Here is a 24820-nt window from a genome sequence, read left to right on the forward strand (position 1 = left end):
TGTTCTGACTAAATTTAAAAAAATCACCACCAGATAGCAAAATTATTTACTAGGGCCCTTGTCAGTCATGGGCCCTTGGAATCGTCCTAAATTTTCCCCCCTTTACGGCGTCCATGGCAGTATACATTCAAATTAAAAAGTAAAGACCATCAACACAGGAACGTAAAGTAATAATTTATTTCTTTAGTATGAAATCCAACACCAGTTAAAAGAACATTGACTGGTATTTTAAAAATGGCAGCCATGAAGGTGCGGCACTACATGGAAGCAAATAGGCCTACAAGGCACCACTAAATAGGAAATGTATTAAATATCTTAAACTATGTAACTTTTCACAAAATATTCTTCGGCAATAACTCAAAAAATCAAAAGCAGACCTAGATGTTGCCCAGAACCTCTCCTGTGGACCTCAAATGTTTGATCATTTAATGACAATCAAATTTAATCATTTACATTATCATACATGTTGTGTGTGCTTTAGATGAACAAATAAGTCAGTTTGACACCGTCTTCTCACGTGGTGTTTTAGTGCGTTTTCTGAGCTGTATGAGCCTGTCATTTGTTTGTTTGTAATGCTAGCTCTGTGCTGCTATGCATTTTTGCTTGGTGCATAGTCTCATGCTATATGTGCTCATATGTCCATTTGGCTGTGAAAAGTTTGGGAACCACTGCTCTAGGGGATTGTTTTCACACTCAAAAATATAAACGCAACACTTTTGTTTTTGCTCCCATTCTCATGAGCTGAAGTCAAAGATGTGTATCTGTTTTATGTACACAAAAACACCTTATGTACACCTTTCTCAAATATTGTTCACATATCTGTCTAAATCTTTGTTGTGAGCGTTCATCATTCAGGTACCTCACAGGTGTGGCATATACAGATGCTGATTAGACAGCATGATTATTGCACAGGTGTGCCGTATTTTGGCCACAATAAAAGGCCACTCAAAAACTTGCAGTTTAACTGTATTGTGGGTGGGCCGGAGGGGTCTGAAAACCAGTTAGTATCTGATGTGACCACGATTTGCCTCAAATACCATACATGCCGATTCAGAGCATCCCAATGTTTTCAGTTTCCAGGCATTGTGTACATATCCTTGCAACATGAGGTGATGCTTGTGGATGGATGACACAACAATGGGCCTCAGTCTCTCTGTGCATTCAAAATACCATCAATACAGTAAAATGCACCTGTGTTGTGGATGGGGTGGCCCATGCTGGCAGTGGGGTTATGGAATGGGCAGGCACGTACGTTATGGACAACAAACACATGTGCATTTTATTGATGGCATTTTGAGGATGATGAGTTTAAAAATGCACAATTCTGTGTGCGCACAATTATTGAGGTTTGACGGCCTCAGGAGTTCATATATTGCACTATGATATAAAATGATCCTGTTTGATCTTCTTAATATTTCCAATCTTTCATTATTGGCCAGCGTACCCTCACGAGAATTTTGTAGGAAATTGTACAAAAAAAAAAAGTTATGAGCGCACACTGACACATTTTCAACTAACACCCAAAATGTCAGTTTTTACTTATCCCAGTGTGACTTTTTGTCTAAAATGTTACTAAATTCTAATGAGAACAGGACCAATCAAGGTATGAGACAAGCAGTGTAAACAGCTTCTAATCTAAATGTAGAGTCCATCATCAAGCAGGACGCTGGAATGATGGCGAGACCCTCGGTGACTTCGTTCACTTCCTCCCCTCTCTCGGTCAATTCCTCTTCTCCGACGCTCTTCTTGACTCTTCCCTCGCTGCTCCTCCTCCTCCCCTCTCTCAAACTTCCTCCGGGCGCTCTCGATTCGACTTCCTCGTCTTTCCTCGCCACTGTCCTCCACTCGCCCGTGGTGACTCCTGCGGCTGCCAGATATCCTCTCATCCATGTGTTCGCTCCCGCTGGTTTTGAGGCTCCGATGCGACTCCCTCCGAGCGTCGCTTTTTCCGTGCCCTTCCCTCATCGCCTGCAGCTCCCTCTCCGAAGAGTCCCTTCTGTCTTGGTTTCCTCTCATTTTGTCTGTACTTCCTGTTTCCGTCCTCCAGTCACTGACTCCACTTTCCCAAACGGCCTTCTTTCGACTGTCCTTCATGTTGCCTTGGTTTTTGGCAGATCCACTTTCCTGATTTGCTCGCTCGCTCCCATGCGTCCTTGTGCTACCGCTGTCTGGTCGTCTTGTGGGACTCGAAGTCAACCCTCTGTCTTCCCTGTGGCTTTGTTCCCTTTCTGGATTGGCGCTCCTTTTGGAATCTTCAGTTCTGCTAGGAGGTTTGATCTCTAGCGGTTTGTCAACAGTTTTTTTAAACAAACTTGTTTCCTGCTTCTCTCTCCAAGCTGCTATTCGGTTCTCTGTTTCTTTGTCCTGTTTATCCTTCTTCTTTGTCCCCTCCTTCTTCTTATCTCCTGACTCCTCCTTCTTCTCCTCCTCCTCCTCCTCCTTTCCCTTGGTGCTTCTGGTTTCCTTGTCCTTCTCCCAATCTTTACTCTTCTTCTCCTCCTCAATCTTCTTGTCCAGTTTCTCCTCCATAAGGTCCAGCTCCTGCTCCAGCTCGGCCAGCTTCTTGGGATCTGACTCCAAGTCGTCGTCGACTTCTTCTTCCACCTCCTCAATCTCCTCATATTCCTCCACCTCAATGCCATCCATGGTCTTCTGCAGCTGCGTCTTGACCTTGTTCAGCTCCAGGAGACCATCCTGTAGGTCTTTGCACACGTCCCTGATCTTGGTAGCGAATTTTGTCTTGGCACCTTTGCGGAGCTCGTGGGAATCCTTGGCGAGGAAGAAGACGTCAAGAGCCAGGAAGAGTGCCGACATCACCCCCGTGGTGACGCTGATGGCCTGGGCGGCTTTGGCAGCGCCGCCCGCCGCGCCCAGGACTTGCACGGTGCTGATGAGCTTGTCCGTGTTGATCATGAGGGCTTTCCCGGCTCGGCCGCCTTCTTTCATCACGTGCTTGATGTTGTGGTTCAGAGCCTTCTTACTGGCGCTCTGTGAGTACTTCTCAAAGTCCCACTCCTGCAGCGTGTCCATACCCTCCTGCACAAACTCCAAACATTCCCGGATGTCCTTGATTTGCTCCTGGTAGCCCTGGATCATCTTCTCCACCTTCTTGCGGTCCATGTTGGAGTGAACCGTGTCTGTGATGTTGGCCGTGGCCGACGTGATGCTGCCTGCCGTGGCCACGCCGATGCCCACCGCTGTGACGATGATGGAGGCTCCGAACGTGAACGGCGCCAGGATGAGTCCCGTGATGGTTGTCAGGCTGCCAGCCACGCTGGCCACGCCTCCTCCCACTGCAGCTGACACAGTCTTCTTGTGAAACTGGTCGGCGGCGTCGGCTACAGCCAAAAGCTCCAGGATGGAATGCTGCAAGGACGCCCCCCGCTGGTTGAAGAGGTGCACAAACAGACGCGCGCCCATGTAAACACGGTCAGCTGCCTCCTCCATCGCCCTGCAGGGAGGGAAAGGACGCTCAGTGACCACTTCATTAGCTACACCTACCCAACTAGCAAATCTTCCACATACATCTGGTCCTCATCATCTTGGAAATTGGCTGCCTCGTTCCACTCGGCCCACCCTGGAGGGCAGGATATGGATGTCAGACGCATCAGACACACGTGTCAAAATAAAGGCCTATGATGTCAAACTTCACCTTCTACATTTTTCCACCAGTCCAACAGGCCGTCGTTCTCCTGTAGGAGAAACGTGGCAATCAAGACACAAAACATTATTATATAAAATAATGCGCACATGCACACACCTCTTCTGATTCAAGAGGGTTGCCCTCAGTTGGGAACGCTGCCATCTCCACCTGCTGGACCTCCACTGTGCTGTCCTGGAAAGAAATCAGGTTAACTTCTTTTTACACTTGAATGACAGTCAAGAATTGTTGGGGTTTGGGTTGGAGCTAGGGTCAGGGTGAGGCTCATGGTTAGAGTTAGAGTTAGGGTTGGCTTTCTAAAAGCACTTCCAATAAACTATTGTGGGACATCTGACATTTGTATCAAGGCTGGGGTAAGGGTAGGTACAGCAGTTTGTTGACATGGTTTTCCTCCATTTCTGCATATTTTTATTTGTATTCTTTTGTCTTAACTACAATGACCAAGCTTTCATACATGCACAAATCTTTCTTCCAGTGGCTAACAATTTTAATAAATAAATGGGTGCATTTTGTTAATTGCTGGTTAATACAGCCATGCTTTTATTTTGTAGCTTACTTGCACAGGAAGTCACTGTGTGCACGTTTCAACGCTGTTTTACCTAGACAGTAGTTATGTTGCTGCTTAGCGAACATGATGAAGTGTTTCCCATGCATTCATTTATTTATTTGTGGCCACCACAAATACATTTGGACCGCCACAAATAGATTTGGAGCTACCTGTTCGCCCTTGCTCATAAACACAACGCACCTGGTCGGCCAGAGAATTAGAAGACGACACTGTCATTATGTTTAGCAAGTAACAAGACCCCTGTACATACTCTTTTTCAAAAAAGCGACAAATCTTGTGAAGCGTCTTTTAGTGACTCTGACATGAAAGCACGTATCACTCCTCTTAACGAAAAACATGGGTGCTGCTATAGGCCCCTACCCATCTAAAACGCACTCACAGGCGACTCAGTCTAGTTTGTGACATTACAAAAGACGACGAAAAGAAGCGACGGAAGAAAGAACATGTATACTTAACTTTTTTTTTTTTTTTACTCACTTTTGGAAATTCGACAAGGACCCCAACCCACCACCACCACAAACAAATTGCAGCCCTGTGGGAAACCCTAATAGTAACTCTTGTCTTATGTCACCATAAACGAATAAATTTTTCATAGAAATTGGTTCTCTAATTTTATGTCGACAAAAGCAAGAGACTATGCCTGTCTACGTTGACTTAAACAGGTACTTTTTAGTAACAGTAAGAACAAGGTGGAGCTGGACTTGATGAGACTTAGTCGGGTTGTCCACATAAACGGGACCGACTTAATCAAGTTCCACTGCAATATTGGACCTTTAAATCTATGTGCATTGCCTCCTATGGGAACAGTCAATCTAGCTAACCTCTGCTGGGGTCATCTCCTGCAGCTCCATGCTCTCCTCAATGATGGGCATCTTTTTGTCCGCCTGTGGTGCAAAAGCAAAAAAAAAAAAAAAGTCACTGAAATAGAGAGGAATGTTGTAGACTAGTAGTTCTCAACTAGTAGGTTGCAGAAACGTTTTCAGTGGGTCACGGGTCTTAATCTTATGCTTTTATTCTGAATAGGTTTTTTTTAATGCAGTGGGGTGTCGTCTATTAATACTATAAAGGGAAACAACGCTCTGTAGTGTTTTTCAATTAGCGTACAATATGATGAATGTGTTGTTGTGTTATTAATACACTGCATTGAGTCTAGCTGTGTTCTTAATGTACTTTTATCACAAAATGTCCTTGTTAGGAGCTTACTAATACTTGTAAACAGGAAGCGGAAGTCAGCTCCATCGCCCGTCTATGATGTCATCAGCGGTTGATCTGTAATTCTTTGCTAACTAACACAGTTACACCACAAAGTCTCAAAAAGTACAATCTAAAGTAATGTAAAATGTTAACACAAAACACACATTTTATATTTTTACATCCATAAAACAATTCTAAATGCATATAAATGACAAATGAAAGTGCATTTCAAACTGTGCATATCAACAGCCACAGTGATAACACTAAATTGAAACAGTCATACTCCTTGTTGGTAATAATAGTAATGAAAACCTTAATCATGATAGTCAACAGAATGACAATAACTGTGATGCACACAATAATAATAATAATAATAATAATAATAATAATAATAATGTAATAAAACCAACAACACCAAATCGTCTTTCACTTGTAAAGTGCTTTTCGACCTCCAAGGCACTCAAAGCACATTGACACTGCTACCACGTATACCTACTGATGACAAAGCATCAGGAGCAACTCTGGGTTCAGCATCTCGTCCAAGGACACTTCGACACGATCACAGGAGGACGGAGGATGGAATCCGCAACCTTCAGGTTGGGAGACGACCACCTGAGCCATTCCACCCCCAAATCAGTGAGTTATGTGGGGAAGTACCTATGTGAGTGTGTACGCGTACAAGTATCTCTGTACTGTAGATGTGTATGTGTGCATGTACTTGTATATATACGTGCATAAATGTGCACGCGTGTGTGAACGTGTAATTATCACTGAGAATGAAAGGAGAGGGACTGCCTTCCACCACCCAGCAAGCCACGTCCCACACAGCCAGGCCGGTTCCACTGTATTTGAAACCCGCTGTCATAGAAGAAGACCAACAACATTCAACATCAGTAGCTTACTAACGAAAGTGTCATCCCTGTCTCAAATTATTTTTTGCTTATCAGCTGTTTAAATGGAAAGTGCATCTTAATCATCTATTTAATTGTCATATTTGGAGGTGTTCAAAATCGCCATGTAAAATCAATAATTCTAATTGCTAGCATGTAGCAGGACAGAGGCAGTGGTGTTGTAAGGATTACATATTTGGACTTCTCCAGCACCTTTAACACCATCCAGCCTCAGTCCTTCAGGGACAAATTGACACAGATGGGAGTAGGATCACACCTGGTGGCATGGATCACAGACCACCTGACTGGCAGACCTCAGTACATGTGACTAGGGAACTGCAGATAAGACACTGACCAGTAGCACGGGAGCACCGCAGGGAACTGTGCTCTCTTCTGTTCTGTTTACCCTGTACACGTCCGACTTTCAGTACAACTCTGAGCTCTGCTATGTATAGAAGTACGCGGATGAAACGGCCATCGTGGGATGTACAGTATCAGGAACGAACAGGAGGATGGAGTACAGGAAACCGATCCAGGACTTCCTCAACTGGTGCGACGCAAACCACCTGCACCTCAACACCTCCAAGACCAGGAAAATGGTGGTAGACTTTAGGAGGAACAGGACACACCCAGAACCTGTTCTCATTAAAATTTGACTGTGTGGAGGTGGTTCACACCTATAAATACCTGGGTCATATCATCTGGATGATAAACTGGACCGAACTGCCAACAGATGCTCTGTGCAGGAAAGGGCAGAGCCGTCTGTAGTTCCTCAGAAGGCTGGTGTCCTTCAACGTATGCAAGAAGCTGCTACAGATCTTCTACAAGACTGTGGTAGCTAGTGCCCTCCTGCATGCAGTAGTGTGCCGGGGGAGCAGCCTCAAAAAGAAGGACACTACACACCCGGATAAACTGGTGAGGAAGGCAGGCTCTGTCATTGGCACTGAGTTGGACAGCCTGACATCTGTGGCAGAGCAAAGGACACTGAGGAGGCTCCTTTCCATCATGGGCAACCAACATCATCCAATGCACACCATCATTTCCCAACAGAAGAGCAGTTTCATTGGCAGATTACTATCACTGCCCTGCTCAACCAGAAGACTGAGCAGATCATTCCTGCCCCACACCATGCAGCTTTTCAACACAACAGAGGGGGACACACACAGGACTGGACCTTATTATGAATAATTATTATTATGTATTATTTTTATTACTTCTGTTATTATGTATTATTGCACTACAAATTGAAATTGAACTGATACGTAGTATTTATTTACAGTATGTATGTATTCTTATTGTATTTTTTTTATTTTTATTATCTTATCTTGCCTTGCCTTGCCTTGCCTTGATTGTTTATGACTTTTTTATGATTTTTGGAGAGCTGCTTGAAACATGAATTTCTCTTGGAGATTATAAAGCATCTATCTATCTATCTCTGTGTATGGGATTTTCCATGCAAATTAGCATCAAGCTAACACATATGTTGAAATGCATTTCGTTTATGTTGAATGTCACATTTTGTATCTTATGTAAAATTCAAACAGCTCTGTTTACATTAAATATAAGATATTTGAGAAATTTGAGCTGGGTAATAATGGGTCCCGGAGCCAAACCAGTTGAGAACCACTGTTGTACTGTAGACAACTACAATGACTACAATTCCACTGGATATTTCCTCATATATTTAAAAAGGTCTTTAACGCTCAAGGAGAGCACAAAGCATGACGAGCGTCTACCTGTGATGACACGTTAAGTTTGGGTATCCTGGGAAGGGTTGTCTTGACTCGGAACGATACCACCTGAGGGAGCATTACAATGATGGTGAGATCCATCCATCAGATAACTATTTGGTCACTCTGCAAGAGCAAACACTGACTCGTCTCTTCTTCCGGATGGTCCTCCTGCGTTTCAGCCCGCCTCCAACTGGTGGTTCCGCCTCCTCATTGTCCTGCTGCGAGCATGAACAACTTGTCAGCATCCCACGTAACTACGGTAAGTCTTTCACATCTCTTAATTAACACCACACCTGTTTGCCAGCGGCTTTGGGAGTCCACTTGAACATCCCGGCAAAGCCTCCTTTTTTCTCCTAACAAAATAAACACAAAACAAGTCATTCTTAACGTACTTTAGTGACAATTCTCACTGTATTATGTTGAGACTGCTTACACTCACCTTTATTGTGGTTCCAGCTTCTAAAAGATTGTCATTACTGTCTGATAGTTCATCTCCTGACATGTCACCCTTTCAAGAAAAAAAAAAAAAACAAGAAAAAAACATCATCCATTGCCTCTCAGCCGCAGCACAGTAAGATATGCAATTGTAAAGAGAAATGCAAATGCAAATGTCAAAATGCACTAAAAGTCACTTTTGCATTTTGCTGATTTGCAATGCAAACTTTTGATTCTGGCAATTAATTATTGAATTCTGCTCATTTACCATACATATGAACTTGACTTGCAATACATTCAATCCAAGCATCGGGTAATTAAACCACTTTGACACTTACTGCGAGGTTGTCGGACGTCTCCTTGGTGTCACTGAGAGGATCCTAGAAGCAAAAGATGACATTGCCGGCTATTAGGTATTATCTACTGAGCAATTGATTGTTTGTTTTATGATTTATTGAGCAAAGAGTATTGACAGCTGACGTCACCTTGGTGGTGACGGAGCGCGGCGCTGGTTTAGGCGACTTTTTGAAGATTCCAGCAAAACCTCCACTCTTTTCCTAGGAACCAACATTTAAAGACAAAAGTCACAAAAAGAGAAAAAGTGTGAACATTATTTGTACCTTTGGTGCGTTTTCTTCCATCAGGTTTTCATTGCTGGCTGATAACTCCTTATCTTCACAGTTCGCCTCCTGCACAGTCACGACAATAACAATGATGAAGGTGATGATCTGTCTGTGTTGTCACGGCACAAAAGTTGTGTCGACAACGCACCTCATCAGCTGCACCCTCTTCGGCTGCTTTTGGAGATTTCTTGAACATGCCACTGAAAATGCTTTTTTCCTTGAAAACAATGCAGTTATTACTTATTGAGGTAATTGTTGAAATTGAATTTCCTCAAAATAAAAAAAATACACACACACACACACACACATATATATATATATATATACACACACATATATATATACACATATACATACACACACACACACACACACACACACACACACACACATATATATATATATATATATATATACACATACACACATACATACATATACACACACACACACACACACATATATATATATATACTGTATATATATACACACATACACATCACACATACACATACAAATCATAAAATGAAATAAATGTACTCATACATCAATTAAAACGTTGTTTAACATTAAAATTTACTTATAAATCAATTACATGAAATTGAATACAACTGTATTTATAAATAAAATAAAATACAATTAATTAAATATACTTTAAAAAGTAATACAATCTAATTTAAATGTAAAATAAAAATCTAATTAAAAAAATCAGTCAAATAAAATAAAATAAAATTGAAAAAGCAAAAATAAAATACAATTGTATTTACCTACAAATAAATTAAAATCTAGTTTAAAATCTAATTAAAATTTTGTTCAAATCAGCTCATTCAATTCAATTAACATTTTTGCAATACCTTGGTGTTGGTGGTTTCAGATAGATTGTCTATACTGGACGACTTCTTCTCCTGCAATGAGTTTGTGATGTTTTGGTTGAAGGACAATTTCTCTCTCAAAAAATATGCAAGCTAAAAAGTAGGGTTGGGCATCGAGTCTTGGGTATCGATGGGAACCAGGACTAACATTTCGATTCTCCCGGGAACACTCAAATGTTTTTATTTCGATGCCCACTTCATCTACTGGAAGAAATAGCCATGAACACCAACAAAGAAGAAGCCGGCGAGCACCAGTGAAGAAGAAGCGGCTAAAAAGTTTGGCTTAAAAGATAGTTCAGATTTTTTGACATGAAGTTTTACAACATCCCCATCAGTAGTGTAGTGCAGGGGTCCCCATCCACCGGGCCGGGGCCCAGTACCGTTCCGTGGGCGGAGCAGAACTGGGCCGAGGAAATCTTTCAGGTGCAATGATAAAAAAAAAAAAATACACACAAAGAAAAATACTTTTGTAAATAACTAAATACAATTTTAAGTAAATGCATATCAATTTTGGAAATATGGGCCATTATTTTATTCAAAAAATAATATAATATTTGAATATTTGATATAATATTTGAAGTTTTTGCATATTTATGTTATTTGTTGCGAGTGTCCCACTTTGTGTGTCCCAAATGCTGATACTCTGTGGGAATGCATAAAGGTAAAGTTTGATGACGTTATTGAGTGATAATGTGTATATTTGTTGTGTGCACAACTTCAAGTTAATTCATGCTGGCACACTGCCTGTTAGCGCACACATCAAGCAGCGGCACTATAATCTTCTCTCAGAAAAACAAACTCGAAGCTTATAGTGGTGGATGGTGGGTATGTAATCACTTTGTGTTTTAGTTTGATGTTGTTCCTGTCTTAGTTTTACACAATACACACTAAATGAGATAAATTACATCGCTATACGATCCCTACCACCACTCTCCTGGTACGCGGAGATTTGTGGGAACACGAGCCGGGCTGTGGGTCCAAAAAGGTGACTTACCCCCCACTTCTGACTTCTGGTCGGATTTTGTTGATGAGGAACATAGTTCTGGTTAGTTGGTGGGGCCACTTAAGTAAAAAGTTTGGCTTCTCAAAACAATGTATACATAATACATTTGCATCACAAAAATGCCTCCTTGAAAAAAATCAGACCCCAAAATCGCTCGGCATTACTTTCTCTCCCGTCGTATCACTGCGCGTCCATTGCTGTGTATGTGTTCCACAGTGTTAACATGTGCGGATGCGACGTGAGACAGGGGAGAAAGTAACGCTGAGCGATTGTGAGGCCTGATTTTTTTGAGGAGGCTTTTTTGTGATGCAAATGTATTACTCTTTTGAACGCATATTGTTCTGAGAAGCCATACTCTTTACTTAAGTGGCCCCACCAGCTAACCGGAACTATGTCCCTCATCGCTGAAATCCAACCTGTTGATGCACTACACTGCTGATAGGGATGTCATACAACTTCATGTAAAAAAATACAAACTATTCCTTTTACGTCATAAAAAAGAGTGGTCGGCTCAGTGCAACATTTGCAACACAATGATATCATGCAACAGAGGGTTCACGACCAACATTAATGATTAATGTTCACACATTCATGGTGTAGAAGAGTACCTCCTTGTCTTTGATGCGCTACGTCGGACTTCCTCTAAGCAATCAGCATTAGGGAAGTCAAACAATAAATGACGTCTGTCTCATGCCAATGTAAGCCACGGTTTTAGGATGCTCGCTGATGTGGAAGTTCGATGTAATTAAAGTTCATCATTTGCACAGTCCATCTCTGTTAGAAACATTCAAGGGACCTTCTCAACTCACACAACACACTTACAGCCTTCAAAATAAGAGTGCGTTTGTTGATCCTGTTTCAATGTGTTAACAAAATAAGGTTGTCAAAAAATAGCTTACCAGTGGTTCTCAAATAGTGAGGCGGGCCCCAGGGCAGACCTGCCAATACGTATGAATTTGTCGTACTTAGAATGCAATTTGACTCTTAAATACGCTTGTATGCTTCACTGCTCTCCAATTTGTTGCATTTGGCTGGTTTCAGTTTTGAGTTCAGTCTGTACGCTACAGATAAATAAATAGATATCAGTTTCTCAATAGTAGATCAAATCAGGGGATCGCAAAAACATTTCTGTCACCCGGTGGGGGCATGACAACATTGAGGCAGCAAACAAAGTATACTACTTTTCAAAAGTAAACATCTTTTGTGAAAGTGCACTCCTGTAAAAAGAAACTTCAATCACATAGTGCTCTCATTTAAATCCTGCAAACTTTTACGACCTTGCCTTTTAAAAGCATCGGAATTGAGAACCGTTAGGAATCGGAATCAAAACGAGGAATCAAAATTGGAACCCGAATCATTCAAATTGAAACGATGCCCAACCCTACTAAAAAGTTCACTTCAATTTGATTCCTGTGATGACATTACAGCCAACTCACCCCTGCAGCCTCATCATTTATAGATGCTTTTGGCGTTTTCTTGAGTCCACTGAAGAGTGCGCCTTTTTCCTTGAGGGGAAAACATGCAAAACGAGACACATTTTAGATAAACTCAGCGACTCCGCGACTGTGGGGCAGCTGACAATTATAAGCCTTATAGTTGACTAAGTGTGCAATATGTTTGAACAATCAAGCACTTATAGGTTATTTTCTTAAGGTTACAGATCCATTCTGGAAGTTTTTTGGTGGACAGAATTGATACAGACCTCATCGAGCAGGTTGTCAATGCTGCCTGATCTTTTGAAAATGCCCGCAAAGCCTCCTTTTTTACCCTGAAACACAAATTTTGAGACAAAATGCAGTTGAATAGTTAGAGACTGAAGATTCTCCTGCAATCGAACCTCTCCCCGTTGGTCTTTTAGTTCACTTCTGAGAAGTTATAGCGCCCTCAAAAATAACAAACATTTAAAAGCAAGGTTATGCACATTTTAAATAAAAATAACGTTAATACATTTAATTCAAACCACAAACACCGCAAATAAATAACAAGAACAACTTGATACCTTCGAGACAGGTTCCGACAAATTCTCAGAGCTCCCAAATTTCTGAGTTTCACTGTTCAGGTCTGCTTCAGCACCCTCTGTTGGCTTCTGGGGCTTCTTGAACATGTTGCTGAAAATGTTTTTGTCCTGAAAAGAGTTGGAGTCAGTGAACGTACCACTCTGAAGCCATTCAAGCATGGAGGCTTTGCTTAGTCACCTTGGTGACGTTCCTCTCGACCAGATCATCACTACCCACCGCCGTGGGCTCCTTGTCCTCTTCCCCATCCTGAAATTGAATGAATCTGCTTAAATGCGAGCGATTAAAAAAATATGCCATAATGTAACAAAACACTCACCAGTGAGTCTGCCCTTTCTCCTCTTTCCTTGGGTGTCTTTTTGAGGAAGCCCCCGAACAGACCTCGGTCTTTGTCCTGATGCCAAAGGACAGACAACATTGAGGAGGAAAAGCAGATAGTATTGAGGATTCAACAGGAAACATTCCCGACCGCGTACCGCTTTGCCCTCAGATAAATTCTCACTGCTGGCTGACAGCTTTTTATCCCGCAGAGTCTCATCCTGCAACACAAGATGAAGTCACCATGTTGACCGTGTGTAGGTAAGTGACAGCATCCTCATTATTTTTTCTCTTAAAGAACTGCTGGGCACTGATGTTCCACAGAAAAAACAACTAACATTGCCCAAGATATAAATGTCCACATTGCACAAAAATGTTCACGTTTACCTCATCAAGCTGAGCGGATTTGGTAGCCTTTTTGAATATTCCCCCAAATATTCCACTCTTTTCCTGGAAGACAACAAAATGTGTTTAAGGGTCTATGTGCGGTTCCCCTCCTTGCGTCATCTTTCTCTGAAGAAGCATGCAGATGAACTCACCTTGGAATTTTCCTCTGAGCCTCCGTCTTCATTTGCAGAGTGCTTGTCGTCTTGTGGCTGTTAGTTCAAGAGAAAAGATGAAGATTATGACCAAGTATTTCGCATAAATGTTATCACCCGGGGGCTAATAAAAGATGATCTTATATCATGGCATCTCATAAATGTACACTGAAATTTCATCTACTCTACTATCACATTTCAAACCTCATCTTACCTTCTATCATCACTCGTATCTCATCCACTTCTGTAGGTCAAGTCTTCTCATTTCATCTGATCATATGTCTCATCTTACATCTCGTAACTCAGCTGATCTTACTGTACATCGTTTATGCTATTCCATCTTCTCTCATCTCGTAGTCAGCAAATTTGAGAAATTACGTCACCTCATTTCATATCTCATCTCATATGCCACCTCATTCTTATCTCATCTGATTTTTATTCATCAAGTTGTTTCATCAGACTGTATGTGCCATCTTACATCTCATGTACCTCATCTTTTAGCTCACCTCATCTCGCAGCTAAACTTTTACAGTATATCAGGTCATATAATTTTGTCATATATCCCCTCCGTTAAATTCTATCCCATACTTCTTACAGTTTATCTTGTAACGTATTTCACACGTAATTTACATTTCATGTCATCTTATTTTACTTTGTATCTAATCTTTTGATATATCATTTTATATCGCAAGTCATATCATTTCATATCTCATTGTAAGTTTCTGTCATACATATAGCTGAATCTTTCTGGGTGGGGGGCGGGGTGTTATGTAATGATTGCATAATTGGCCATGAATCATTTGAAAAAAAGCGAGTAAAAAACATGAAAAGGAAAAGAACTATGTTGAAAACTGTCGCTTCTGTGTGGTGTTTTTTATGTCACAAAAAAGACTGAGCTGCTTGTGAGTGCTTTTTGATGGGCAACACTACATTGACAATACTGATCCCTCCTGCTACAACTTCTTATTCTCTGACATTCCCTCTCATAATCTCATATCATGCTCAGGCCCCGGTTGAAAGATGAGAGAAGCTTCTTACATCCTCAGTGTTTGGGACATCAGTCATTCGGGTTGACTTTTTGAACATGGCGCCAAACGCTCCTCCTTTCTCCTGAAACACACACAAGTAGATTTGAAATGTTCACCTCTCGCACTAAAAAAAACATGAGAGAGTAGAAACTCAACAACAACAACAACAACAACAACAACAAGAGCGCCTCCACCAGGAAACATCAGCTGCCTTCCAGTTAATAAAGACCAGAACTGGAAACAAAATAAAATAAATAAGAGCACAAAGCAGGAAACAACATGAAAACCAAAACTGAAGCAGAACACGACAAAGAGTCGGCGTAGTAAGGCGTCTTCCTTCAATACTTCTAATCCAATATCACACCTCAGGAAGAATCACATGCAATGTTGTGGCACTTTTTCTATAACTTGAATTGCATATTGCAGGATTTGTCCTATTTTGCACAAATATTGTTTATTGGTGAAATGCATCCAGTAGAAGAAACGTGTTCATTACACCAGATACTTTGAGGGAATGGATATCGGTAACCGAGTGGCAGACAATATCGGGATACCGTCAATATCAAGCATCTTTAAAATAAATAAATAAATTAATTAAATTAAATAAAATAAAGGCCATATTAAGCAATGCAGAAAATATATGTAATTTTTTAAGGTAGCATGAGCAACATCAGTAACACTAGCAACAATAACAAGACAAAATGAGATAAAATATCATGTTGCAGCAAATTCTACCTCATCACATGTTGCTTAAAAGCAAATATTTATTTCCTTTCTCATAAGTTCCTCAAGGCTTAAACAAAGATTGTCACAGCACTACAGGATCTGTGAAGGGACATAAAGCCTTCTCTTACATGAGGAGGATGTCAATAATACAATGCCATATTTTTATTTTATTTTATTTATTTATTTTAAATGGTATTGCATAGGGCTGTCACGAGATTTTTTACTTTTAAGAAAAGTACATTGAAAAAATTTGAAAAATAAATGACAATATATTTCTACCTATTAATTTATTTCTATTATGTTACACTCTTCTGCACTCTGTGTGTATGCTACTGGCCCCGTCTCCACCCACTGAGACAAAGAGACTGTATGACTGACAAAAAGGCTCACTTCGTTCATGCTATTGTTCTATGGCACAAATGCGCCAAAGTGCTAAAACCAATACACAAACCTTGCCTGTTTGGAGGCGAGAGATGAGGAAAAACAGACACGCATGCATATGGCAATAAATTGAGGTTGGCAAAATTATTATAATGTTCATTTTAATTTATTGTGTGTTTAATTCATTATCATCCCCGGCCCAGTACACACAAGACTTTTTTTCTGAAGAATAAATCTTGCCATGTTTTAATCTCAGGCGATCTTGTGACACCCCTGGTATTGTGTACACTTTACCTGCTCAGGCGTGGCCTCTTTGGGAAGCTTGGGTGACTTTTTTCCCAGGATGGCGCTGAAAAAGCCTCCTTTTTCCTGCAAAAAAACAAGAAATGTGACAAAGATGATACTGATGATGCACCAATAACAAAAGAAGCTCACCTCAGATGCGCCCTTGGAGGTCTCAGACAGATTGTCACTGCTGTCCGACAGATCACCGCTTAGAGGCACCTGATCCTGAAAGACAACAGGTTGGACATAAAACTATAGTAAGTACGTGTTACCGATTGTGGAAGAGCTGAAACATTCTAAGATGTTGCATTGTATGGTCACCTCATCTGCATATTTTTTCTTGAAAAGTCTTCCCTTTTTCTGGAATAAGAGCATATCAATATCATCATTTTAGCTTCAGGTAAATGGCGGGCTCAAAAATGAAAAATGCCATCATTCACTTTGTCTGTATTCTCGCTGCAACTGTCATTGCTGGATAATGACTCCGAATCGACACCCGAAGTCTCCTGGGATATCAAAGTGAAGATTTGTTAGGGACACAAAATACTCCCCAAAACACATGTTTTTTTTTCTCTGGAATTTGGAACAAAAAGTGACTCACCTGGGCTGGAGCTTCATCTGCTGCTTTGTTGGACTTTTTAAGGAAGCCAGCAAAGAAACCTCCTTTTTCCTTCACAATGACATCAGATATGTAAAATATAAGCTAAATTTTGTGTGAGTTCATTATTCTGACAACAGATTTAAATCAGTTTTGATGGTTTGACAATATACTTTTACACACCGTCCCTTTAAATGGATCAGTAAATCTAATAATGTCATTTTGAACATTTTATCACCCTCTGGATGCTGCTACTTTAAAAAGTGCTTAAAAAAAAAAAAAGAAAACACCAACATGAGATTGTTCCGACGTTTTCTCGTCTTCTTCCTCGGACTCGCTGTCCATTTGTTGGACCTGGCAAAAAAAAAATGAACAAAGAAAAGGTCTGACATTGATGGGAAGCAAAAGAACTGTTTCACACTATTACCGTTACTGCTGGAGGCTTCTTGAACATTCCAGCTAGACGACCACCAAAGTCCTGCAAAATAATGTTTATATTAGACAATTCATTAGGAACGGCTGCATATTCAAACAACATGTTATAAAACACACACAATCCTGCATTTAAAATAACCTGCATCAATATGTTTAGGATTTATAAAAAATATTATTTTTGTATTATTTCTTTATTTAATGTAATATATTATCTAATTAATTAACAATATGTATATATAATAATACTATAAATTATAATATATAAATGGTTAATTGGCAACTCTAAATTGTCCATAGGTATGAATGTGAGTGTGAATGGTTGTTTGTCTATATGTGCCCTGCGATTGGCTGGCGACCAGTCCGGGGTGTACCCCGCCTGTCGCCCGAAGTCAGCTGGGATAGGCTCCAGCATATCCCCGCGACCCTAATGAGGAGAAGCGGCATAGAAAACAGATGGATGAAATATATATCAATAATACAAATAAATCCATTAAAAAAACATTTACCATATTTGGCCGACATTGCAATTTTAAGTTATAAATATAAAAAATAATTAAACTAAATACAATTAAAATAACTATATTAAATTAAATTAAATACAATAAAATAACATAATATACAATAACAAAACAAAATTACATAGAGTTACATAAAACAGAATTAAATGCAGAAAAGTGAAGATAAGATGTCGCTTTAATCTCTTACTTGTTTTGCTTCTGCACTTTTTTCTTGTTTGGCTTTGTCAGCAGACTGTTTCTTCTCTGATGTCGCCTCATTCTTATTAGGATCAGGAACGACCTCGCCTCCTTCTCCTCCACTACCAGCCTTTTTCATAAAGACAGAAGCCGTTTGATTAATTCAGGACACATCTGTGAATGTGATGACATAATCAAGCTGTGCCTCATACCTTTGGTGTAGACTTGAGGTGCTTCATCATTCCCTTCAGGACACCCTGCCAAGCACACACATGTCATGCACCTGATACGCGCGCACACACACAGACACAGACACACACACACACACACACATACACAAAAACAAAAACAAACACTAAAGTACCAACCGGTTTGCTGGCAGGAACCTGTTTGGTCACTGTGTCGTCACCTCTGTCCTGGTCTTCAGTCACATGACTCTGCAGGAAACACATCACTGACTCACTGCATCTTTACTAGTGTGTGTGTGCGTGTGTGTTTCAGGCATGACCAAACGCACACACCGCTCCCATGCTCCCCAAAACCCGTTTATCCACAGAGTTCATCTTTGTCTTACTTTACTTGCTCTTGAAGGAGTGGCGGTCATTCTTCTTACGCAGCCCAACATGGCCGCCACTAGAAGCTACTATTATTATTAATATTAGTCGCAGTAGTAGTAGTAGTAGTAGTAGTAGTAGTAGTAGTAGTAGTAGTATATTATCATGAATATTTTGATCATGTTTGTTCTATGGCTCAACATGGTCGTCTGGTCATTCATAATGTGATCATTGAAATTTCAGGAAAGAACCACGACTCAAAATGCAGTCAGATGAGCGTTTGGACCAGTAGAGAAGTAAAAAGGGACACAAATGATGTGACATTTGGCCTAACCTACCTGAAGACTCTTAGGCTCCAGTCAAAATCAATAGTTTTTGCCCAGGCATGTAACACAATAAGTCTAACATAAACAACTATGACTGTCTAAGAGATGACATGAAATGTAAGCCTAAAGCAAGACTGACATTAGTCAAAATCAACAGAATTCTGACTTTGGCACAAAAAAAAGAGACTGAAAATTGTGATGTGTAGAGAGTACCGCGACTACCGGCAACATCAATGGAACTAGTTTTTGACCTCTTTGAATGGATATCACGGATATCACTCAAAATCAATAGGTTTCCTGTCCTGATAAGTGACGATTGTGCCCTCACCCTGCCTTCAAAATCAATAGGGTTCTTGTATTAATGTCAGCGGGAGACAATGCAGCTTGTCATATATTCATGTGCTGAGCTTGTTTACTTGAGTGTCGGCGGTATTGCTTACCACAAATGTTGGCTGTTTGTTTTTCTGGCTTTGTCGAAACATTCCCGTCAGGCCCGAATGATGACTCTACATACCCGACAAGGGGAGATATTAAAAAGGTGGGAAACAAGAAGAAAAGTTAAGACAAAAGTCTGAGTCACAACCTCCTTGCTGTCTTGCACATCTTTGGAGATATTTGATTGGGCGAGTCCACCTGAGTTCTGACAAGAGAAGAGGAAATAACCATTGATGTTGCACAAAAAAAAAAAAAAAAAAACATATAAAATGACGTCACATCTTCATTAAGACCGTACTTTCTTGTCGTCGGAGGACTCGCTATGGCGATGGCTTAGGCGGGTGGGACGGTTCCCCTCCTGCATGCAACATTTGTTTAACGTCCCCACTTTTTTTCACTTCCCTTAAAACAAGTCTTTACTACCTTCTCTGCCAATCTAGGCAGTGGCACAGGAGTTTCTGGCTTTTTCTCCTTCCTCTCACTTTGTATGATATTTTTATCAACCTGAAATGAATGAAAGACAACTTTATTGACAGTAGTATTCATGGAAATGGTTAAAAAAAACACACATTCAACTGTCATGGGACAATTTGTCCTTTGTTGAACATCAATTCCAATAACCAAACTATCAAGTAAATTGCGTGAAAACTAGGGATGCACCACATTTTTTTTCAAGCTGATACTGATAACTTCGTGCTTCTCAAGACTGATATTGATACCTGATACCTTATTTATATGTTATTTTTTTTAATTGAGACTTAACTGTAGTTTGTGCACACCTTGCGGTAAGAACTGCAAAATAACGACTCAAAGTTGAATTTGACAAACTGTACTTGTAGATATATCCTAACCAAATATCATGACATCACTACTATTCACAAAACAAAAAAACAGCGGCGGCTCAGAAGTACAAAACGTGGCTCTTTACTAGCCGACAAAAGGCGGTATCTTCAAAACAGCGCCATGATTTCCATGATAAAATCACAGATCGCTTTAGCCCTTGGGTTGTCTCTGGCAAACTTTTTTTCACTGTTCAATTGCTGTGGTAACAGGAACAAGCCCCGTGCCCCGGGTGTCATAGCGATGCTGGCGTTTCAGGTGGCTGATAAGGTTTGATGTGTTGAAGCTCTATGTTTTTTTTTCCCTCTCATCGCAGAATGCTTGCAGAGCATTTGGCGAAATGTCTTCCTCAGAGAGAAAAGGAGCGCTTGATTTGCTCAGCCTAATCCACCTACAACACAGTACGGGTAATCTTGCCTTTTTTTCAGAGCTATTTATTAATGTTACCAGATAATAATAATAATAATAATTAATGATGACAATGACAATAATTAATGTGCACCCCTAGTGAAAACAATGCAATGTGCATGCCAAGCCAGTAGGTGGCAATGTCACCAATGTCACACTTCACGTGTGGATCACAACAACTGTTTGTCCTTTTACAAAACTGTATTTTTCACTATTTCCATAAAATTTGACAAATGTTGCACACTTTAGCGTTGTTTTAAATATACACTTTGATGGAAAAGCACAACAGCGCAACCCTTTAGATGTGAATAGTCTTCAAGTATGACAAATATGGGACACATTAGCGTTGTGTTAAATGTACACTTTGATGGGGAAGCTCAACAGAGCCACCATTTTGGGTTTGACTTACTCATTTCTACATTGAACATCCGTTTTTCCCATTTTTAGCGTTTCAACAGAAACAATTACAGTGATGTTTGTGTTTTCAGGCTACTAAACACAGTTAGCATGTGAAAGAACAACCATAACAACTCCATTTTGAATCTGGCTTGAGTTCAAAATGGCTGCCAAGGTGAATACAGTACATGCCATCATTGTCATCATACCTCTTTGTCTGTTGCTATTCTTTTCATACGGTATTGTGTTTGGCTCAGTTCCTATGGCACAAAAAGCACATTAGCAACATTAAACTAAGTCACGTTAGCCAAATAGAAAATAATCATAGACATAGATAGACGGCGCATCGAGCACTGAGCCATACGTCAATGTTGCCACCATATTGGATGTGTCAAGGCTGCGCTGTAAATGAATACAAGTAAATGTACTTACTTTCATAAAACGCCTTTCCACAAAGAAATTTTTGTTCATTCCTTTCATTTATACATTCACACACAAACTAATATACTTGGGAGACAGTTAGGCACCAAAAACAATGTGATTGTTTTTGTTTTGTACAATGTGATTGTGATTGTTTTTGGTGCCTGACTGTTTCCCAAGTATATTAGTGCGTGTGTGAATGTATAAACGAGAGGAATTAACTTAAATGTCTTTTTAGAAAGGTATTTTATGAAAGCAAGTACATTTACTTGTATACATTTACAGCGCAGCCTTGACCCATTCAATATAGCGGCAATGTTGACGTATCGCAGCAGTGGACAAACACACTCGATGCGGCCTCTATCTATGTCTACGCAAACAACAGCTCATGCTAAGGAAATGTCTTTGTTTTTTGTTTGGGGCCATGCGCTCAAACGCTGCACTCTGCTGGCTCGGAGTGTAGCACTGCTTGCTAACTTTACTTGATGAGTAAAGGTAACAACTTTAATCAAAAATAATTTGTATTTTCCTCAGACGTACAGAGTGTGTAGGTCGCGGCGGCAAAACAGGAGTGGGTTTATCCAAATTCTCTGTTGTGTTTCTTTGAGTCTGTAAACAACAGAAGTGTTTATTTTATTGAATAAAAACAGATTATATATACAGTGTTCCCTTGTTCCCTCGCTACATAGCGGTTCACCTTTCGCAAACTCGTTTTTGTCAGATTTTTTTAAGTGCAATTTTGCATGGTTTTTTTTAACATCATATGAACGCGCATTGTGTTTTGCGCCCTTGTGGTGTATTAGAGTGATCTATCGGTGCTCTGTTGTATGTGTCTGTTATTGTATTTACTACTGCTACCAGTAGAGGGTGTTGTATACTCATGAGAGTTAAAGACGTGTATAGACTGTCCAATTCTGATTGCCTAAGGGAGAACACACCCATTGTGTTTTGCGTTCTGATTGGCTGTAGACCATTGTCAATTAATCTGTTTCGTGCAGGACTGCTTGTTTCCTGTTGTATGCGGTCATACCTGCTGAGTGAAGGCAGAAGTTACGCGGCTGTAATACTGTAAATGAATCTTCGGTGCATAGAGGACGAGGAGGAGGAATATGATTTAACAGGATACAAAACGCTACAGCCTAACAGTGCTAGAACAAGGCACGATCAAAGGAGTGAATACACGTGAGTCCCTTTATAATTTCTTACATTCAATCTCGTAAGTTGATCATTCAAATTCAAACTAAATTTTGAGGTTGGTTAAACAAAAGAGAAAAGTGATAAAATGTTAATACCTGTCTGAGAAAAGTGTATGGTGAGGGGTTTTACAGCCTTAAAACATGTATAATAATTGCACAAAAATAGAGTTGGTTATTTCGCGGATTTCACTTATTACAGGCTATTTTGGGAACCTATCCCCTGCTATAAACGAGGGAACACTGTACTATATTCTTCATGCACATACACGGTTGCCGGGCAGACATGGAAAGTTTACCTCAGAAGGCTTAGGAGGCAGTTTAGGCTGTGAAAACACAAAAAACAACATTATTAAGCATATGTTATGCATTTTTTCCAAAAGTAATTTTATATAATTTTATATATTGTGTCTTCTTACTGGTTTGACCTTCTTTTTGGGTTCTGGCTTCATCCTGCATGACTCCATCCTGCTGCCTGAAGAGCCAAAAGTTTGTGGGCGCCTCACATGCATGTGAAAGGTGCAAGGTAATGAACACCATTCATCCATCTTTTCCGCTTATCCTCATTAGGGTCATTTTGCTTTAAAACACGCACGCACGCACAACTATGCACACCAGCAAAGGCTCAGAATGCTAAACAGAATAAGATTCCATCTGAAGATTGCCTTTGTGATAAATTTGCGACCCGGAAGTGTTTCATAATAACAACATACCAGCTGTTTTCTAGTCAAAACACACATTTCCTTAATTAATACAGGTTTCAAGTGAAAAAGCAGTGAAAGAGCTACCATAAAGTACACTTCTTTGTTTACAATTAAGCATTTCAGCTTAACTTGTTATACTTATACCCAAATGCTCATAATGAAGTGCAATCATACTGAAGACAGAACATTTGTCGACTGACAGTCGACTGACAGCAGCCTGTTTAAGAAAACGATCACTTCCAAGCACCTAAATCCGCCTTAAATGGCAGTGTTGCGTTGAAAACGAGCAGCTCACCGAAGCGACGACTCTCGGAGATGTTCCTCCTTCACTGTGATCCACTGTGATCCAACCACCCAAGTGACGGCTGACAACTTTTCAAAAGTTCACCACACCCAGCACATCTGCAGCCAGGAGGCGTTCACGGACTGCCTCGAGAGCTGGGAAATCGAACTATTACGTCATCGCCTAATAGGAAAAAACTTTTGCCAATGACAACACGAGTTTACTCATATCAATTTAAATCGTTTTACAATGTGACAATCATGAATGTATTGCTCATAATCTTATAATACTACACTTTAAATGACCGACTTACAAGCTAATGCTACTGTTGGTTTTGCAATTAATTGTTTAATAAATCTAATTTAATTTCCAATAAAACAAAAAATATATAAATAATCATGTCAACAGTGCATTTATGTTGACATTTCGTGAAATAATATTTTAAAGAGGCATTAACATTCATTGATTTTAATTCTTTCACTGCATCATTGTTCATTTATTTTTAGTTTAGCCATTCTTTTGTTCTACCTGGGAGTGAGACAAAAAGCACTTTGAAAAAGTAATTTATTGAAAACAACAATTAAACTGAAATAGGCTGTTTATCAGCTGATCAAAAGTTTAAGATCATCGCTCAAAAAATAACAAAAAACTCTCCAAACCAGAACAAAACATTTTCTCAGTAGGACCTTGCTTATGCAGCTCGACAATAGGACCACGTTCAAAAAGAGAAAGCTTCTTAGCTTTAGCCATCAGGAGGGCATGCCAGTGTGAATGCCTGGCAGAAAATAAAAATATTGAGCAGAGCTTGGCTTTTATAGCCTGTGGTCTTAAACTTTTGATCAGCTGATAAACAACCTATTTCAGTTTTTTTTGGTTGTTGTTTAAATTACAAGTTCCAATTTTTTTTTTTTTGTCTCACTCCCCCTTCTTGCTATTGCATATTGTAGTTCTACTTAAAACCTCATTAAGATCCAAATGTGCAAAATGCAAATTCTAGCAATTTTTCAACTGGGCTTAAGATTTTTATCATGTTTGTGTATCAATCAATCAATCAAACTTGATCTATATAGCCCCTTACATTAGCTGTAGCTGAACCAACGTGTTGGACAACAGTGCAAGGAAAATCAGAAAAATAACACAAGAAGACTATAATAAAATAACATGTATTAAAAGAATCCAAATAAATAAAAGTGTCAACATGCTCTTATGTGCCAAATGCAATTCTGAACAAATGAGTCTTAAGTTTTGCCTTAAACAAATGT

At 40.0% G+C, this 24820-nt stretch overlaps 1 protein-coding gene across 1 annotated transcript; it reads right to left on the bottom strand.

Annotated features, from left to right (window-relative positions):
- Positions 1 to 10: 10 nt before the first annotated feature.
- LOC129177386 (uncharacterized) lies at positions 11 to 23542 on the bottom strand. The gene is made up of 42 exons (XM_054768469.1): positions 23523 to 23542; positions 22991 to 23046; positions 22871 to 22897; positions 21919 to 21987; positions 21168 to 21218; positions 19738 to 19818; positions 19613 to 19672; positions 19463 to 19519; positions 19320 to 19385; positions 18368 to 18436; positions 18212 to 18256; positions 18010 to 18129; positions 17297 to 17347; positions 17164 to 17223; positions 16873 to 16941; positions 16712 to 16777; positions 16593 to 16631; positions 16422 to 16496; positions 16281 to 16355; positions 14890 to 14961; positions 13852 to 13908; positions 13700 to 13762; positions 13471 to 13533; positions 13314 to 13388; positions 13175 to 13243; positions 12979 to 13104; positions 12682 to 12747; positions 12416 to 12484; positions 9959 to 10009; positions 9253 to 9321; positions 9102 to 9170; positions 8967 to 9038; positions 8820 to 8861; positions 8486 to 8554; positions 8340 to 8399; positions 8190 to 8264; positions 8050 to 8112; positions 5051 to 5113; positions 3761 to 3835; positions 3653 to 3692; positions 3526 to 3577; positions 11 to 3451 (listed from the first exon to the last, which is right to left on the bottom strand). Exons 2-42 carry the CDS (start codon positions 23036 to 23038, stop codon positions 1636 to 1638), a joined length of 4404 nt encoding a protein of 1467 aa, XP_054624444.1. The 5' UTR covers positions 23039 to 23046; positions 23523 to 23542; the 3' UTR covers positions 11 to 1635.
- Positions 23543 to 24820: the final 1278 nt, after the last annotated feature.

Source organism: Dunckerocampus dactyliophorus, chromosome 2 (genome assembly GCF_027744805.1).
Source record: "Dunckerocampus dactyliophorus isolate RoL2022-P2 chromosome 2, RoL_Ddac_1.1, whole genome shotgun sequence".
NCBI classification, from domain to species: Eukaryota; Metazoa; Chordata; class Actinopteri; order Syngnathiformes; family Syngnathidae; genus Dunckerocampus; species Dunckerocampus dactyliophorus.

Coding starts and splice junctions, on each gene's coding strand:
- LOC129177386 (XM_054768469.1), bottom strand. CDS start 23,038: ATGGAGTCATGCAGGATGAAGCCAGAACCCAAAAAGAAGGTCAAACCA. Junction 14,962..16,280: donor AAGAGGCCACGCCTGAGCAG/GTAAAGTGTACA, acceptor TGTGTGTTTCAG/GAGAAAGGAGGAGCGTTTGG. Junction 12,748..12,978: donor TGTCGGAACCTGTCTCGAAG/GTATCAAGTTGT, acceptor TTTGTGTTTCAG/GGTAAAAAAGGAGGCTTTGC.